General features: G+C 41.8%; 1 protein-coding gene across 1 annotated transcript in view; it reads right to left on the bottom strand.

Annotated features, from left to right (window-relative positions):
* The window catches only part of tafa5a (TAFA chemokine like family member 5a), a 679,785-nt gene extending 668,273 nt beyond the window's left edge, over window positions 1–11,512 (bottom strand). The window contains exon 1 of the mRNA XM_080207858.1: window positions 11,137–11,512. Coding sequence (XP_080063984.1) covers window positions 11,137–11,239 — 103 coding nt within the window. The 5' untranslated portion in view covers window positions 11,240–11,512. The remainder of the gene's footprint in view (window positions 1–11,136) is intronic.
* Between the last annotated feature and the right edge of the window lie 7,657 nt (window positions 11,513–19,169).

The raw sequence follows: 19,169 nt of genomic DNA, 5'->3' as shown, positions 1-19,169 counted from the left end.
AACTTGTTGGGTCTGCTCTGCCATTCAATGAGATCATGGCTGAGCTGTACGTCAGCTCCACTTATTCACCTTAGCTTCATGTCCCTCGATACTCTTCCCCAACAGCAATCTATTGATTTCAGTCCTGAGAGCTCCAATTGTTTCAGCATTTACAGGCTTATGAGCAGAGAAGACCATATTTTCTACTACTCTGTCTGTGAAAAAGTGCTTTTTTGATCTCCCTCCCAAATGGCCAGGCTAAATTTTAAAATTAGGTCTCCATGTTTTTCTGGTGCAGACTGATGGGCTGAATGGCCTCTATTTGCACTGTGGGGGTTCTACGATTCTCATCAGGAGGCCATTGCCTCCTAAATTGATAACTCTCATGTGAATTATCCTAAACCTTTTGTAGCTAATAAGATTTATCTTATAAATCCACTTTTTAAAAAATAGTCAAGATATCATAAATGAAGGTATTTGTCTCATAACAGTATGTAAGCTGCTTAATATAAGACTTACTGTACATATTTAGAATAAAATCCCAAAGCAAATACACTTATCTATAATTTCATAATTTACATAAATTTTGACCATGGGAAATGCTCAATCATATAATTAAATCGCAAAAAAAAGCTACTTATTGTACTACCTGGAGCACTATTTTCTTCTAAAGTTTCTAATACATCTAGCATATTAATTTCAAATACTGCATTTGGAATTGAACTTGTACCGCATACAAAGAACATGCCAACTAACAGCTAACTTTTGTTCTAAGAAACCTGTATTTGGAAATAAGTTTGACTCCACAGTTAAACCATTGTGAATTCTTGAAATATTATTTTATGAATGGTATGTTTACTATGAATGGATATTAACGTCTTGACTCATCTTACTGCAGGTGGTATTTGAGCTTATTTGAGGATGGTGCAGGGAACATTAATCAATTAAAAAAAAGACCTGCCCATAATGGCTTGCACAGATTTTACGCTCGTGTCTATTTCCTGCCAGTTTTCTGTCTCATACATTCCTATGTCCACAAATAATGAAAACATTTTTGCAGACTGTAATTTGTAATTACATTCTCCTGTCCATTGAGGCATCGTGAGGCCACCACTGGTGAAAGTTTACTTGACAATGTGATAAGTTCAAATCAGCAATTTTCATAGTAAATTTGTATCCAGAATTTATAATAAACCATAAAAATTATACAATGTATAACTTTAAAATGGAGACTGACTTATATCTCCATAGCTTAGTCCAATTGGTGTTCTCTCGTCTTGTTTCACCTGGAGATTGTCAATGGTCTTCACTCCTCATGACAATGCCTTGAGCAATCAGACTGAACCTTCATGGCTTGAATTTAAACAACAACTTGGCAGTTAAATGTCTCCTGGTGTATTCTCCATGGCAATACCTCTCCCAATCAGAGTCCACTTGCCAACCAATCAGCACCCTCTTCTCATGTAGGATTAACAATTTTATTCTTGCAGATCTGACCCAATGGGGTGCATGGTGAAAAGCTGTGATGAAATGTTTCTGTTTTCAGTGATACTCAAATTCTGTATTACCAAACAACTATTGGGATACCCAAGTGTTAAACGTACGAGAATAAAAATTAGCATACCAATTAAACTCACACTCTCAATACGTGCAAGTTAGGGTAACTGGAATAGAGAAAGTTTAAGTAAAATGTTTCTTTACCTGGAAGGGTAACCCATACTCCATATAATTGATTTGTTGATGACTTCAAATACAACCTCTGGAAGAATCATTTCTTGCTTATGCCAAGAATGCAGACTAACAGATAACAAACTGACTTAATTCCCCAGTGACTTTATAGTCAGTAGTGATACAATTCAAAAACATTCAGCAGCAGCTGCAGATCCCACATATTTATTTGCTTTTCACCATGAATGTACAGTGCAATGTGGACAACATCATACATTTGTTAGATTATTTCAATCTAACAAACATCTTAGGCTTTAACTTTTTGGAATATATTTCATACTGTGTATATTTTCTGCTGCGTAATACCTGAAATGCACAAATTCCAACTTAAACGTGACAGTGAAATGATTTGGAGCGGCTACTTCATAATATTGCTGCTTAATTAATGCCCAAAGTTCAGACATCAATTCTCAACTCTGTGAATAGGCTGTACAGGGTATTTATTCTAAGCACAAATGAACACATTCATATATTTCACGTGCCTCTCTTTCATTTGGTCTATTGTACTCGCCACTCCCAATGCAGATTCCTCTACACTGGGGACACTAAGTGCAAGCTGGGTGATTGCTTCGTGGAACACGTTTACTTAATCCATAAGCATGATCCCAACCTTCCTGTTACTTGCCATTTTAACTTAGCACTTTGCTCTCATGCCCACATGTCTGTCCTTTGCGTGCTGCAATGCTCCAGTGAAGCCCAGGGCAAGCTTAGGAAGCAGCATCTCATCACCTCAGACCTTGGGACTCAATGTTGAATTTGGCAGCTTTAGATTGTGAGCTTTCCCCTCCATCCTGCCTCCCTTTTTTTTAAATAGCCCAAACATGAATTTGTTCTTAAAGTTGCTACATTTTGTTGCAATCTCTCACAGCTATGCTTTAATATCTAGCACATTCTCCCTTTCCTTTGTTTTGATGAGGGGTGAAAAGAAATGTTAACTCTGCTTTCTCTCCTTACAGATGCCATACTTGCTGAATTTTTCTAGCACCCTCTGTTCTTGAACACAATAATACCTTTTATGCCTTTTAATAATTCATGGCTGTTGCATTTTCCCGAGAGAATATTTTTTGGGAAGTAATTATTATCATTGTGGTTATTTACACAGGGAAGAAAATTGGAAATGCCTGTGATTTGGGAAGTTGTTAAGTTTTTAATCAGAATTGCATACAATTAAAGTACCGTCCAACATGATATCACAATCCACCAATGAAACCAACAAATTATTAATGTTATTACCACCGACCAAGTTTATACAACAATATAAATGCTATTGTTGAATATATCTAGATCTTACAGAAGTCAACTCCTAAGACAGATTTAACACAACTAATCACTTTCAGTTGTCCTTTTGTGCAAGCTCGAATGAAGGGAAATTAAATAAAATTAATCACATGTAAAAGCGCAGAATAAGTAAATAAACAGAAGCTACCAGCATGAATAGCTCTGTAAGGACATTGAAGAATGTACAGATAAATGACTTTACACTCTGTGAAAAACAGTGTGAACTGCACCTGCAATGTTATCAATTATTTCAGAAATGAGCTGAGAATAAAGATAAAACATATTACAGAAGTTGGAGTTTAACATTTCAAAGCTTTTATTAAAGGATGCTGAATAGAAGATAGATCAGGAACCATTAAAAAGAAGCATTTTAACCCCCAGGATTTATGCTCACTATATCTGTTGCAAAATAACTGGTCCACTATTGATCATTAAGTCTGTTTTTTGTTCACACAATCTTACTTTTCCCCCTCATTTAAGTACCCTACTTAATTGGTTTACTATTCCTGAGTTGCACCGACTGGAGAAAGACAGCTTCAATTATCTGTCAATGCAGCGTTTAGTTCGGTCATGAGGAACTACTGGTAACCTCAAATAACTGAGCTGCCCTCCCATTGCTCTTTGGATCATATCTGACGACAGATGAAATACGGAACTGTTTGGATCACAAACTTTAGCTACAAACTGATTCAGCACCAGCCTACAGCACAAGGGATTGATGTTCCACGTGCAGCTATGCAACCATGTCTATATTCATTGCACCCTCTAGCCAACAGATCAGAACAAGTGCATTGTGGAATTTTACGTTCTCTTTACCAATGTGTCTTTGTTTATATCATTATCTCCTTTCCGAATGTCAACCTTATGACTGTTCAATTAGAACATTTAGCTTTTTTTCTTAGTGAGTCCAATGTCCTAAGACTAAACAGTGATTGACCGAACAGTCAAGATCATGTTCCAATTGACGATTAAATACATTGCTGTATTGAGAGATGCACAGGACTAGCTGATACTTAAAATTTTATCTAAATCATAGGTTAGTGCCCTGGTAAATTGTGTTTGTAAACCCATACAGCACCACTACATTAGTAGATATTCTTTGACCATAAGATGTAGAAGCAGAAGTTAGGCCATTCAGCCCATTGAGTCTGCTCCACTAAACAATGAGAGTATGGCTAATCTGATATAATCCTCAACTGCACTTTCCCGCCTTATTCCCAGGACCTTTGATTTCCCTACTGATTAAAATCTGTCTATCAGTCTTGACCATGTTTAATGATCCAGCCTTCACAGCTCTCTGCAGCAAAAAAGATCATTGGTGCCTTCCCATCTTCCCCCGCCCCCACAGTCTGAGGCAGCACCCATCTCCCCCCACCCCTCCCACCCCCCAACACACACCGCAGGCATCCCTTGCTCTTCTTACTGATCCCGGCCACCACCACATCTAAATTAATCACCCCACCCCCATCAGGCTCTCACTGAGGCCCACTCGTTGGCACAGATGCCAAGTGCAGTGCCAGGAGGCATGGCTAGGCCACTGCCTGACCATGTCCCAACCTCCAGGGACTATACTTCTCACTATGACTCTGGGAAGACTACCACAACAGGATCATGTGAACCTGTTGTAAATGGTACCAGTATGAGGTTGCGCTGGCGCCGGTTAATATCCGGTGTAGTGGAAAGTCCCAGAAAGAGTGCTCACATGATGACATGATAATGCACATTAAAATGAACTTTCTGCAGTTCTGCAGTGTGTTTTACATCGTTCGACCAGTGAGGGGCTGGTAAGTTCAAAATGCTGGATCTCGCCGGCATAAATCGCGCTTTCTGGATTTTGAGCATGCACCACCATTTCTGCAGATGGAAAATGTGGACTCAAAATTGTTCCCTTTGTGTCACCTTCACCACTTGCCTTCCCACCTATTTCGTGTCATCCTCAATCTTGGCAACTTCCCCCATCCAAGTCATTAATATATGTTATAAATAATTATGGCCCCAGTCCTATGCCACTCCACTTGTTACAGGTTGCCAGCCTGAAAATGCCCCTTATCTAAAAGGTTTGTTTGCTATCAGTTAGCCAATCCTCTATCCACCCTAATATTCCACTCCCAACAACATGGGTTCTTGTTTATTAAATAATCTTTTGCATGGTACCTTATTAAACACTTTTTGGAAATCCAAGAATATTACATCTACTGGTTTCCCTTTATCTACCCTGCTCATTACCTCCTCCAAGAACTTGAATCAATTTGTCAGGCATGTTTTCCCCTTCATGAAGCCATGCCAACTCTGCTTGATTATGTTACACATTTCTAAATGCTCTGCTATTACATCCTTTATAATGGATCTAACTTTTCTGAATGACAGAAGTTAAGCTAACTGACCTACACTTGTTTGTTTCTGGTCTCCTTCCCTTTCTGAAGAAGGACATTACATTGGCAGTTTTACAATCCTCTGGGACTTTTCCAGAATTTAAGGATTCTTGAAAGATTAGCACCAGTGTATTCAATATCCCCGTAGTTAATTCCTTTAATATCCTGGGATGCAATCCATTAGGTCCAGGGGGCTTATTGGCATTTTGCCCCACTGGTTTCCCTAGTATTTTTTCTCAAGTGATTATTATATTTATTACCTTATCCCCCTTTTCCCCCTTGATTATTTTGTATTTTTAGAATGTTATTAGTGTCTTCCATTTTGAAGACTGATTCAAAGTATTTGGCACCTCCTCCCCAGTACTGCACAGTGTTAGCCTTGATGTTCATGTTCAAGTTCTGAAGTGGGAGCTCAAACCCACAACCTACTGCCTTAAGAAGCAAAAGTGCCACCAACTGAGCCACAGTGAACACTTTACATTCAGTGGTGCCAAACCATTCATGGGAAGGTAAATATGGGCATACAAAACTGGAATACCTAATTTTCTAACATCAACATCCCTACTGTATATAAACATTCTTTAATTAATTTTTAATGCAAGTCATCCCATTCTCATGATGGTGTTGTAAAAGTATGAACAAAATTGTTGAAAACAATGGCCTCAACCAGATAGTATGCCTCCAATTTTTACCAAGAATTGTAACAATGATAATAAAACTACTGTCTCACATTATTTCTGAGAAGTAGAGTCAGCGTACAAGATGGTAAGAATATGCAGAAAAATAAACATGTAGGAATGGATCTTGCTAGCCCTGTAAGGAGGGGCTGAAAGGCCTAGATCAAGGCATCGAGCACAGCCTGCCATCACCCTTTGCTGCCACAGGAATCCTTTAAAAGAGGGCAGTGGCATGGCTGCCCACAATTAATAAAACAAATAATAAAGTCATTATAGTCTCATATGACCATAAGCATATGACTGGGGGTGATTTAACCTGAGAGTCACATCTCAGGCGAGGAGTCAGGTTAAGAAGGTGGGGCCATTATGAATAACCAATTCATTGGCCATTGAATGGACCAGTGAAGAACCACGTACTTCCCCCACTGGCATGTGACTGGAGTTGAGCCAGCTCCTGTATCACGGGGTGATCTCAGTCTCAGTGTGTTGCCAGGAGGTGGACAAATGGGCCCACGCATCACCCAGCTGGGGCCAGCCTGTCTGCAGCCCAGTGAATAAAGAGAATAGTCTGGCTTTCGAGTGCACCTCAAATATTGGGATGTCCCCTTCATCCTGTACCCTCAGCAGCAACTACCTCTGTTGGACTACGGTGCAGGCAGAAGTCTCTTTGCCACTGTCAGCAGGATCTGCCAACATGGGCTCAGCAATGGGACAACCCTGGAATTGAGAAATTTCCAGCCATATTGTCATTGCAGACTGAAAATGAAGTCTTGTTTCTTCAGTAGAGTATCTTTTTATTACACGGTCATATATACCTACTTAATCTGGCAAAATGTTCAAAGTAAAATTGCAACATGGACAATTGGGAGCAGCAGTTATTCCAGATGAATGCATGCAGTCTGTTAAGTGTTCCGTCCATCAACGTCAGGAAGAGGTATTCTAAAAGGCATGTTTTCCGCCACCGTGATGTCAATTGACAGGAAGAGACCTGCATTGAGGAATAAGCACATGTACGCCTTCTGAAACACTGCATTAGTAGCATATCAACATGATGATATGGGCTATAGATATCACTAAAGCAGCTCCTTCCACGGACCAGCGGGTTACGTGGGTGATTAATGCAGTGAGGGTGCTTGCTCTGAGGCAGAAAATGCACTGACACAACCACTGCATGTAAACACACTGTATGTTTGTTGTAAGTCAGATTAAACTAATTACATCGGGGATAAACAATTTGGCTGATGTCATACATTCTGGGTTTGAACCTTGAACAGTGTAAACAGGAATCCAGATCACGGTGTTCCAGTTTTTAACATAATTAGTTTTCGTTTCGTTGGCTGTATTTAGGTGTCAAAGGTTTTTTTTCCCCCCCTCTCCCTCTTTTTAATCATTAACTGTGCTGCAGTGCAACTTTGATAGAAAATAGGATTGTTTTGAAGCTCGAAAAGATGTTGTTATTTCAGTGTTACAATGAAGCCAAGCAAGGTTTAACTGAGAGAAAAAAATGCACCTTTAAATGACTGGTGAATTAGAAGCGGAAAAGTTCTACGTGTTTGGAACACTGACAATCCGGACTAATGCCATTCATACAGCACAATTCGCTAATCCACTTCAGCTCCGTTTTGCAAGCGTACTGATAAGTGATAATTATCAAGGGAATCCATTCGCTTGATGGGACAAGTGAATGCAGCAAACTAAAATAAAACAAGCTGATTAAACTATTTTGTTTCCTATTCATCGTTGTAATTTATATGCTGACTTAGTTTTTGCAAAAGTATTTACATTGTTCCAATGCCCCATTATTAATATATCACATACATCGGATCTACCCTTAATAAATGTGAACAGGGCATTATTGCCCTGATTTTTACAAATAACTTTAACGGGTTCCACGGTGGGCTGGCAGCTTCTCCTAACGCCCCCCTAATATTATTTCACACAGATACGACCTCGGCTCTTTTGAGACCGGTGTGAGCTCAGCCACTTCAATACTGCTATCTAACCCTGCATTTTGTCCCTATAGCAACCGGGGAAAGGTGCACTTTGAAATGCAGCCGGTGGAAGGCACCAGCGTTTGCGTAATTTCAAGGGGAAAGGTACCTGGTTTCTGGAAGCAGTAACACCGGTGCGTCCAGGCGAGAACACACACACTCACACACTCACACATACCGAAAGAGAGACTGGGAAATGGATGCTGGTGTTTAATGAACAGGGATGCTCCTGAATTCTTATTCTTTTGCCCAACTGAGTAACCTCAACCGAAGATCTTTAACTACTGCTTCTATCTCTTGTGATAGCCACTGCAAACACACACACACAGACACCTCTTTTCCAAACCTGGCTGCAGTACCATCCCAAATTGGACCGACAACTGCAATGTTTTCAAAGCGTCAAGTGACTGTCCAGATGCGGTCAGTGAATGAGCCACTCCTCTCTCATTGTTTGGGTCACCCCTGTTTAAATGTGGGGCAATACCCCGCCACCCATTCCCTTTTTGACTCGTAACAGTGCCTTCTTGCTTTTTGACTCAGTCGGCGCAGGCACCCATTCGATAGTTTTAACGCATCATTAAGGAAGATGTTAAGTTATTTTTTATATATTATTTATCTGCAGCCCACTGCGCTCCTAATGGGATTAAACTGAATTTAAATATTGACTGAGAATCGCAGATATGAAAATAAACGCCAGTGACATTTAATCGGAGGAGACAGACTGGAGACTGGGAGCTGTCCCTGTAGCCGGTTGATAGATGCAGCAATTGTTCCTTAATGCCGCTGATTAAATTATTATTCATATCAAAGGCAAGCAGGGTTTGCGCGTTGCCTTTTAGAATTTCAGGGGAGATTTCTGTTGTGTAAAGGAAGCCGTTTCATACTCCCGTTTTCCGCAGTAAAATAATCCCGTTTCTCCCGATCGGAGTCAGATCCGAAGTGTACACTCCGCGTGTAAACACTGACGAGTCAATCTTGGACAATATTAACCATTTCACCCCCCGTGCTCCGCTCCTTGCAACCCCCCCCAGTCAAACTATATGTTCCCGCTCCCTCTCTTTCCGGGGAAGCATGCATTGGAACCAGAGATTGTACTCCAGTCCCGGTTTATCCAAATTTAAAGCAATCTCAACTTCACTTCCACCCCCCCCCCCACCCCCTCCACCCTGCTTAGTGTTCGAGTGATTTGTATCAGTCGCTCATCTCAATCTGCAGTTTAATGTTAAACGGGACCTGCGCTGCTCACGGACTGAAACAAAAAGTTAACTACAAATATCCGGCACAGGAGGCCATTTTCCACGAAAATTAGATGTTCACAACTGTAGGTCAGAGCTGGAATTCGGATGTGTACAGTGCAGCACCTTTCCTGGCTGCTGTTTACCTGGCGACGGAGCTAAATACTGGGAGATATTTATTCTTCACTCTCTGAAAAGGATTGTCTAATTCCCTTATCTGTGGCCCTGTCATCTCTGCACAGATCTGTGGTCCGTATTTGTTACAGACACACAAACACATAGACAGACAGACACACACATACATAGACACAGAAGCGCACGCACAGGCAGACAGACACACTGACACACATACACAGACACGCACAGATATATAGACACAGATGCATACGCACAGGCAGACACATGCAAAGATATAAACATACAGACAGATACACACAGCCACATAGGGACAGACATATAGACACAGGCATAGGGATATAGACATACAGGGACATAGATATAAACGCACAGAGACACAAACACACATACATATCGATACACAGACAGGCACATATACAGACATTACACACGCACATCTCACACACGCAGGCAGTCACACCTCACACACAGACACATACACACTTCACACAGTCACACATTTAGACACATTAACACAGACACATATACACACTTCACACAAATGCACACAGACCCATTAATAGACCTCGGGTGTGTGGAGGACGGGTACAAATGTTTCCTTTAAATGTTAAACGTCTACTTTCATTCTCGGAAGCAAAGGATGCCCGCACTGCGTGATGAGACGGAGCAGCGTCTCCGCATAAGAAGCGAAGGATTGCAGTGAGAGCGGCTCGGTGGGATGAGGACTGGAAGATGTTTCCAGTCTCGTTAGGGTGCACACTGGAGGAAATGGAAGCCGGGCGCGGCTGGAGTGAATGGAATTGGAACCAAACGCTGCCAAGATCCCAGAGACTGGCTAGGGTTTAGTGAAAAGATCCGAGTTAGTCACTTTGCCATCCTGCTCTGACTTTCCAGTAACAGGGCAGCTTTACTCCCACAGGCCTGGGTTAACCATTGCACAATGCCAGTGTGGATCAGTGTGAAAGTTCCCTTTATTTGAGCAGATGCTTGAAAGTGCATTAAAGAGTAGATGTTAACAATGCCAGGTTCCTAGATGTTACAGTCAAACTATACCTTAACTAACAACCCATTTAGAAGGGATATAGGGGCAGCTTGAGCTAACACCCCTGTTCGAAGTACTACCGTCAGGCTTCTCAGTCTCGCAAAATCGGCAGTTCCCTGTGATCCGGTAGCATTTGTAACAATTAAAATCGGGCGTTAACGCACCATTCGCCCTGCGGGTCAGGTCAACTTTCCCAGCTATGATAGAGGATATGCTGTTATATTCACGCCGATGAGCTGCTGAAACTAGGTGGATGGTCCGGGAGTCGGAGCGTGAAGAATAGACCTGCCGCAATAAACAATGGCCACATGTCAAAGTTTAACTGGCGTCCACAAAACGCCCAAGATCGGGTGTAAGCTCGCAAATTGGAGGGTGTTTCGGAATTGGGTTTCGGAAAACGGGTCATTACATTAACATCAGTGCTCCCTCCCCTCCCCCCACCCCACCGCCCGCGCCAACTTTCCCTCATTTGACCGAGTTTGTCTCCTTTCTATAAGTAGACGGGGTCACCACACAAGTTGAGTATATTTTGCAGTGCCGTTCAGTATGTGTTTGTGCTGGAGCTCCTCCAAGGACAGACGGGGAAAACTGGTGTTTTATTTGTGTTATTAATACTTAACACGAAGCCATTTGTCGACTAACCGGGAGTTGCAATCAAACACAGTATTTTAAAATATAATAATAACTGTTACTCACTGCAGTAAGCGATGAGGAGACTGGCCAGAATGATGATTGCCCAGAGAGTTGAGGGCACATTTGGCCAAGCGCTGACATCCTTACGGGTGCTTGCTGGAGCCATGGGAGGGGGTGAGGAGGTGGGAAAGTGAATGGGTTGGTGGAGGGGAAGGGGGGGAGGAGGAGAGAGGAGGGGGTTCGCTGAGTTCGGGTTCACCAACCAATTCTGGTATCCACCGAGGCCCTTCTTCCTCCTGGAGTAATCCCTAACATTCTCCCCCTGGATGAAGAACGCTGCTCAGCATCCCTGCCGAAGCATCGCCAACACAATCTCCACTTGCGCCTTGGATTCGCTTCTTCGGTGTTCCAGCCACAGTCAGAATCCCAGCGACGTGTTCCCACGGTGCTCTCTTTGATATATGTATATATAGATCAACACAATATAGCAATACCTGTAAGTGATTCCCCGAGATTGCTTTATTCACATTAATTCAAATTCCTGGGCGATGAATCGGATTGAACGTTGGCGACAGAGAGAAAGAGACGCCTCAGGAGTTGGCTGCTCAGAGCTCAAGGTGTTCCAGATAGGTGACACTTTTTTTAAGACGGAAATCTTATAAAACATCCCAAGTCGCTGGGGGTTGAAAACGAGTTCCGTGATGACACTGACTTGTAACTCCCCTTCAACGACACAAAAAAAACCTGGGATCAGTTGGAAACTACACACACACATACAGAGGTTAAAACGCCAGCTCTGATACAGAGAGCCTTGCTGCCTGAAACACACACACACACACACACACACACAGGGAAGAGAAAGGCTGCTTCTGCAGGGTAATATCCTCCACTCAGCAGGCGTGGGAGCCCCCTTCCCAAAACCTCCCAGCCTCGGAGATGAAGCCCCCACCCCTCTGTTTGCCCAGGCGTGCGGGCGAACAGTTGAGTGATCACTCTGTCCCTGTGGCTCTTTCTGGTGCCTTCTAAGTGGCCCCGAGGGACGGAGACGATCCAAAGTTTTTTTTTGCTTCCCCAGGATGTCTCAGGAAGCCTCTTGTCAGGAACACTCAAGTCTTCCCGGCCGGAGCGGAGAATTCAAGTCTCTCTCGCAGCTTCTGACGCAGCCAGGTCTTAAAGCAAGGATCTACTCTCCCACCGCACTGTCACCAAAGTAAGACTGAGGATCTGCAATTTTAAAACATTAAGCGATTGAGTGTAAACATTGCAAATTGCACCTCTTATGCACGTGACCTGGATTCCGGGAGATTTGTGAAAAGGGTCTTATATTGGATGGCTGGAGACAATGTTGAGAGTTAAGAAAAATGGTCTCTCTGGAGGAAAGAGCAGGAAAAAAAAGCCTTTAAATATAGAACAGTTTGCACCTAATCGTTTTAACAGCTGGGCAGACATGAGGCACACGAGGTATAGGGAAGGCGGGGGGCATGCGAATTGTAAAGCTTGAAGGTTCTGAATAGTTTTCCGCTTTGAGGTATTACACTGAAAGAGTTACAGGCTGATATCACTGGCACACATCGCAGATGTATGTACTGTGATGCCAATGCTCAGATATGTGGTGGTAGGCTATCATTCTGCAGGCAGTCGTGACAGAACACGTACTTTGGACAGGCTGTGATGATTTGATGTGTCTACCCTGCTATAAATCCGTCATCTCTGTCACTCAGTCCAAATCCAGCTCCTTGTTGGGAAATGGGAATATTTGCTTACTATACAGCTCAGGCAGTTTCTGAGAGTGATTGTCTCACATGATGTCATCTCCACCACAATTGGATAGCAGGCCATGACGTCATCCCCAAATCGGAGTGAAAACGTGATCTATTTTCTACTTGTAAGAAAAATATCCAACAATACCTTTAAATAATCTCATCACGAGGACCAAGGGATTGCTGGAACACATTGTGTATCAGCTCCATTAGTGAGTATCACCCAGTCACTGTTCAATGAGGTCTAATGTATCCATTATATAAAAAATATCATGGAAAGTGCTAATACATTTGATGCAATTATCACGACGTGCAGTTATATGTGACTGACAACAGAGACAGCATTACTCAGCAGACCAGGCCTGAGCACTTGCCTTGTGCATGGGTTACAGGCGGGTCACTTGTTGACTGACTGATCATTCCGTTGGCTGTCTATTGGAGCCAATGAAGGTTAGAAACGTGAATAGATTGATGTTTATCCACGTTGCTAGGGGAACATCATCAGCAGCAAGAATTATGTAGCAGCCTGAAGTAGGGACAGTCTCAAATTGCGTTCGGAAACGTGCGCACTCTATGGTTCTTCGTTGAAGCAAAGTATTGGAATCCACAGAAGATGTGCTTGGCTGAAAATATCGATTCTTGTAAATTAGCCTGATGCCTTTTACTGCATCTGCCAATTATAGATCAGAATATATAATATCGATGTGTTGGGTCATTGCACGGTGCACGGCAATGCTATTTGGTACATGTGAAGTAACAGCTAATGCAGTTATTCCAGGATTGATTTAAGATACTCAGATGGGATGCAGATATGTACCTGTTTGTGATTTCAAGTCAGCCACAAGAGAAGAAACGATGCTTTGAAAGAATCAATATTTCACTGGATCATAAGTACATGGTGATCAAGGAAGCATCCAGTAATGTGGCAGGTTAGCATCTTGATATCAATTTCTCAAGCTGCAATGACTGTAGATGGATTGGCAATGAAGTAACGGCAATGAGCAGAAGCGAAATGCTTTCTCTCGGTTAGGGAGAGAGAAAAAAACAGAATGAATTAACTCAAAATATTCTCTCGCAGTTTCAAGCTTCCAGTTATAGGGCAGCACAAGGAAGGGAATCTAGGTGACATGGGGGAACTCCAACAAAAGTAAATTACTGCGGATGTTGGAATCCGAAACCAAAAGAGAAAATGTTGGAAAATCTCAGCATGTCTGGTAGCATCATTAAGAGCTGACGTTTCGAGTCTAGATGACCCTTTGTCAGCTTTGAGAAATATAGGTTGGTGCTGTGGTATATTCCTAAGATTGTCCACTTTTCTGAAGTGATAATGGATGGCCAAAATGTAATTATCCATAAAAGGATGGTAACAATTATTATTGGCTGTCTCTCAATTCAAAGATGGCGCCTACTCCAGTTCTCAGATTTCCCTTGTGGTCTTCATTTGATCTAATAGGATGGCCCTTGATCCACAATCTTGGGAATGATGAGATAGGATATGAATACCCAGAGTACAGGATTTGCTTCCTTTTATTCCCTTTTCAGTTGCCACTTTGCCTCATCATTAGCATCATAGAATATAATCATGGAATCCCTACTGTGCAGGAGGAGGTCATTCAGCCCATCAAGCCTGCACCAGCAACAGTTCCACCCAGGTCCTATCCCCATAACCCATGTATTCACTCTGATAATCAACATATTAATCTTGATAATCACTCTGACAGAAAGGGGCAATTTAGCGTGGCCAATCCACTAACTCGCACATCTTTGCAGTGTGGGGGGAAACTGGAGCACCTAGAGGAAACCCATGCAGACACGAAGAATGTGCAGACTTCACATAGTCACCCAAGGCTAGAATCGAACCTGGGTCCCTGATACTTTGAGGCAGCAGTGCTAACCATTGTGCCACTGTGCCACTCGGTAAGGTGTTAGGATGCTAGGCACAATGCAGTTTGATGGACAAGTTGTTACCATTCTGAATGATTGGTAACAAGCTCCTCCCAGCCATTAATGTCAATGTTACCAAACTTTAAGGAGAACCTGGCAGTGCCTTTAAAGCATTTTCTTTGTCCTTCCCTGGAACAATGATGTTTTTAAAGTTGAGAAAACTGGATGAGGTGGGGGAGATGGATTTTTGGCATCCAGACATAGTGTCCAGTCCATTGAATTTATTTTGCAGGAGCTTTGCCTGAATACCTGGCTTCAAGATGGACAGGAGCATTTGTTCGAATACATCCCATTGCATTTGGGACTTGTTGAGGCATTGCTGAAATAATTTCTTTAGCACTCTTATGTGTTATTGATACACAGTCCAGATCTCACTGCAGGCCATGAGTATGTTGACAGCGACTTCTCTGTAAGTTAAAAGTTTTTTCTGGTTTTTGATATCAAATACTCTGAAACAGGCCAGTGCTTCTTGTTCATCAATATTGCCCAAGAAAAGATAGTGTGAGCTACCTTCTTGAACTGCTGCAGTCACTGTGATGTAGGTGCAACTTAGGATAGTGTGTAGCTTGAAGGGAAGCTATAGATGATGGTAGTCACAGGTTTGGAAGATGTTGTTGAAGGAGCCTTGATGAGTTGCTGCAATGCATCTTGCATACGGTGAATGTGGTGCCAATCAAGCAAGCTGCTTTGTCCTGGTTGGTGTTGAGCCTCTCGTAAGTTGTTGTCATCGAGGTAAATAGAGAGTAATTCACACAATCTTGACTTGTGTCTTGTTGATCGTGGGCAGATTTTGGGGAGTCAGGAGGTGAGTTACTTGTCATAAAATTCCCAAACTCTTGATCTTCCTGGTATCTCAGTATATGGCTGGTTCAGTTCAGTTTCTAATCAATGGTATTGTCCAGGATGTCAATAGTGGGGGATTCAGTGATAATGCGCTAAACCTCAAGGGGATAGGGGTGGGGGGTGGTTGGTGGGGGGATGTGGAATGAAAATTCTCCCTTTTTGGACATAGTCATTACCTAACACTAGTGTGGTCTAAATGTAATCTTCCACGTATCCAGCCAAGCCTAAATGTTGTCTGGGTTTTGCTGCATATGGACACAAACTACTTCAGTATCTAAACATGGAAGCTAACATTGTGCGATCATTAGTGAACATCCTCACTTCTGGTATTGGGATGGAGGAAAATTCATTGATAAAGCAATGAAGAGGGTTGAGCCCTGGATACTACCCTGAGAAACTCCTGCAACTATGTCCTGGGACTGAAATGATTGACCTCTAACAACCACAACCACCTTCCTTGGTGCCAGTTATGACTCCAACCAGCAGAGAGTTTTTGTCATGATCCTCATTAACATCAATGCTGCCAGGGTTCCTGGATACTACACTCAGTCAAATGCTGCCTTGATGTCAAGATCAGTCACTCTCAACTCATCTCTGGCTTTGAACTCTTTTGTCCGTCTATCATGAGGTCAGGAGCTGAGTGCTCCTATTTGCAAGTAGCTGTGTGTTGTAATTTAACCAGATTGATAGGTATGCCGAGCGCTACTTCTGGCTTGCTCTCCTGAAACATTTATTGAACCAGGTTTTGTTTCTCAGTTTGGTGGCAGTGGGACGTTGAAGGCTGTAATGGGCCAAGAGGTTACAGATTGTGGTTGTATATAATTCTACTGCTGCTGATGGTCCATGGCGCATCATGGATGCCCAGTTTTGAGTAACTAGATCTGTTGAACATCTACCCCATTTGGTATTGATGCAGCTAATCTACTATAGGACCTTCTTGTCAATGATGGCATTTTGAGAGAGACGGCTGCCAAAATGTGGGAAGTGCTCAACAAATTCCAGAGTGTCTCCTCCAACATGTATGGATGGTGGAATATTTGGCTGACCAGCTCTGGTGGTTATATGGATTTTGTTTTGGCAACACTTGAAGGGCTGGCTGAGTTTTTTTACCTGCAGAATTGGAGTATTTGAGAGTGGCTTGAAAATTTGGTACAGAATGGGCAATGACACTACAACCATTGGCAAACCGTTGTTCATGAATATCTCTGAAGGTTGGTTCAGTTTCAACACAGAGGCAACCAAGGTTAAAGAATTTTCCATTGAGACAGTATTTAGTATGGACACTAGAAGGTAGTTAATCTTTGAATAGTCACCATCAGATAGATTGTAAATAGTAAAGAAGCTATCACACAGTCTTGCTTAACCCCTATCCAGACTGTAAAGGTGATATATATTTAAGTGGTTGCAAGATTGCTTTAAGAACTATTCACATGATTTGATGGTGATGTCATTAGTTCATTTTAACCCAAAGTTCCCAATACTGCTTGCTTGCAATGCTTCACCTTGTGAAGTAGGGTCAGATCAGTAATTTCTCATATTATACTTTTGGGAGAAGAATGACCAATTGCATTTGTGTTACACACTTCAATTAATGCTGAATCTAACTACGCTCAGCTCCAAAAACCATAGGATCCCTACAGTGCAGAAAGAGGCCATTTAGCCCATTGAGTCTATATTCTTTGAAGGAACATCTTACCAGGCCCACCTTTCTGCTCTATCCCAATAACCTTATAAGTTTACCAATACTAATCCAACTAATCTACATATTTTGGATGCTAAGGAGCAATTTAGCATGGACAATTCACCTAACCTGTGCTTCTTTGGACTGTGGGAGGAAACCAGAGCACCTGGAGGAAACCCACACAGGCATGAGAAGGGTGTGCAAACTTCACACAGATGCTAACCCAAGGCTGGAATTGAACCCGGATCCCGAGCATTGTCAGACAGCTATGATTACCACTGTTCCACTGTGCTTCCCATAGAATAAAAAGCATTGAGTATAATTGTTGGCATTGCAAAGATTTCATCATTATTTATATGGTTGTCATTTCATATTATTGACTGATCATCAGCTTTTGGCTATTATTTTTGGGCCATATGCCAGGCATACCATTCTGCATATGATATGCAATCAGCTGTTAGCCGATTGCAAAGATGATCACTGATCTTATCTGCACACTCCTATGATATAAAGTATCACCAATCAGAGTGCCATGTTAATGATGATGCATTATCATGTTTGTTTTTAACCTACTGAGCAGAAGCCACCAACTAATTTTGCTAATATTCTTTATTTTTATCCAGTAGATCACTTGCCTGTGACAGCTTCTCAGAATCAGAGACATATCAGAAATGATCCCATGAAGGGGAAAGAGGTGGATAGGATATTGAAAGAAACATCATACACAAGCTGATTTGAAACCATATGCATCAAGAAAGCTTGAGTTGACTGTTCAAGGTGAGTGTACATTGTGGAGAATCTGAGTGATTACTCCTTCTAGTCTGTGTGGAAAAGTTCTTGAACAACTACATAAAGGACATATTGGTATAATCCAGATCAATAAATTAGCACATAGTTTTTTTGATGGTTGGGTCTGGACCACATGGAAGGACAACTGCACTGTTTATCCATTCATATTGAAGAAAAGATGAGATAGTGTCAATCCTCTGCACAAATAAGAAATACATCACTGTTATCCCCTTTACATCAACTGGGAGTGGCCTAAAATGCAATGGCAATGATTACATGTAGATTTTGCTAGTTTGTTTGAGGGTTACATATTCTTAGTCATAATTGACATACACTCAAAGTGGCCAGAAGTTATTATGAGATCTACTAAAATTGTATAAACCATTGAAAAACTTGACAAAATGTTTGCAAGATTTGGTAAATCAAAACAGATTGTTAATGGTAATGGTTCATAGTTCACAACAGTTTGAGGATTATCTCAAAATAAATGATATTGAACATATATAATCCATACCTTATCATTCATCAACCAGTGAAAGATTCATACAATCATTGCAACATTTTATAAAAGCTTCTAGAGAGCAAGTTCATTAGCATGTCATGTGTATAGCTTTTTTGGCATCTTATGGAAACAGTACTCATGCAACTACCCAAAGTTTACTTGCACTACAACTTTCAAAGAGAAAGTTGAGAACCGCATTTGATTTGTCATTACCTCTAGAAATGTCAGAGATAGTAGAATGTCAACAGCAATCTGAAATTGCTAGATGAGACATGAGGACATTACAACAAGGAGTGTGTGTGTGTGTGTGTGTGTGTGTCTGTGTGTGTGTAGTTATGCCATAAATGAGAAATAGGGACCAGCCATTGTTTTAGCAAAAACAGGTTCAATTTTTTACATGGTTCAAATCAAAGATGAACCAGTTTAGTGACACCATGCTGACCAATTGTCATCTTGAAATGATTTCTCAGAATCATCTCCAGAAGTACCACCACCTTTAGTCCCCAGTGTTGTGAATACTGCTACGAAAGACTTAATTGAATCTGATTTGCCTGATGGTTGTGTTTTTGCTACTATA

Source organism: Carcharhinus amblyrhynchos, chromosome 19 (genome assembly GCF_965287045.1).
Source record: "Carcharhinus amblyrhynchos chromosome 19, sCarAmb.v2.hapA, whole genome shotgun sequence".
Lineage (NCBI taxonomy): Eukaryota > Metazoa > Chordata > Chondrichthyes > Carcharhiniformes > Carcharhinidae > Carcharhinus > Carcharhinus amblyrhynchos.
Note: the sequence above shows the minus strand (reverse complement) of the source record. Positions and strands in the feature narration are given on the sequence as shown.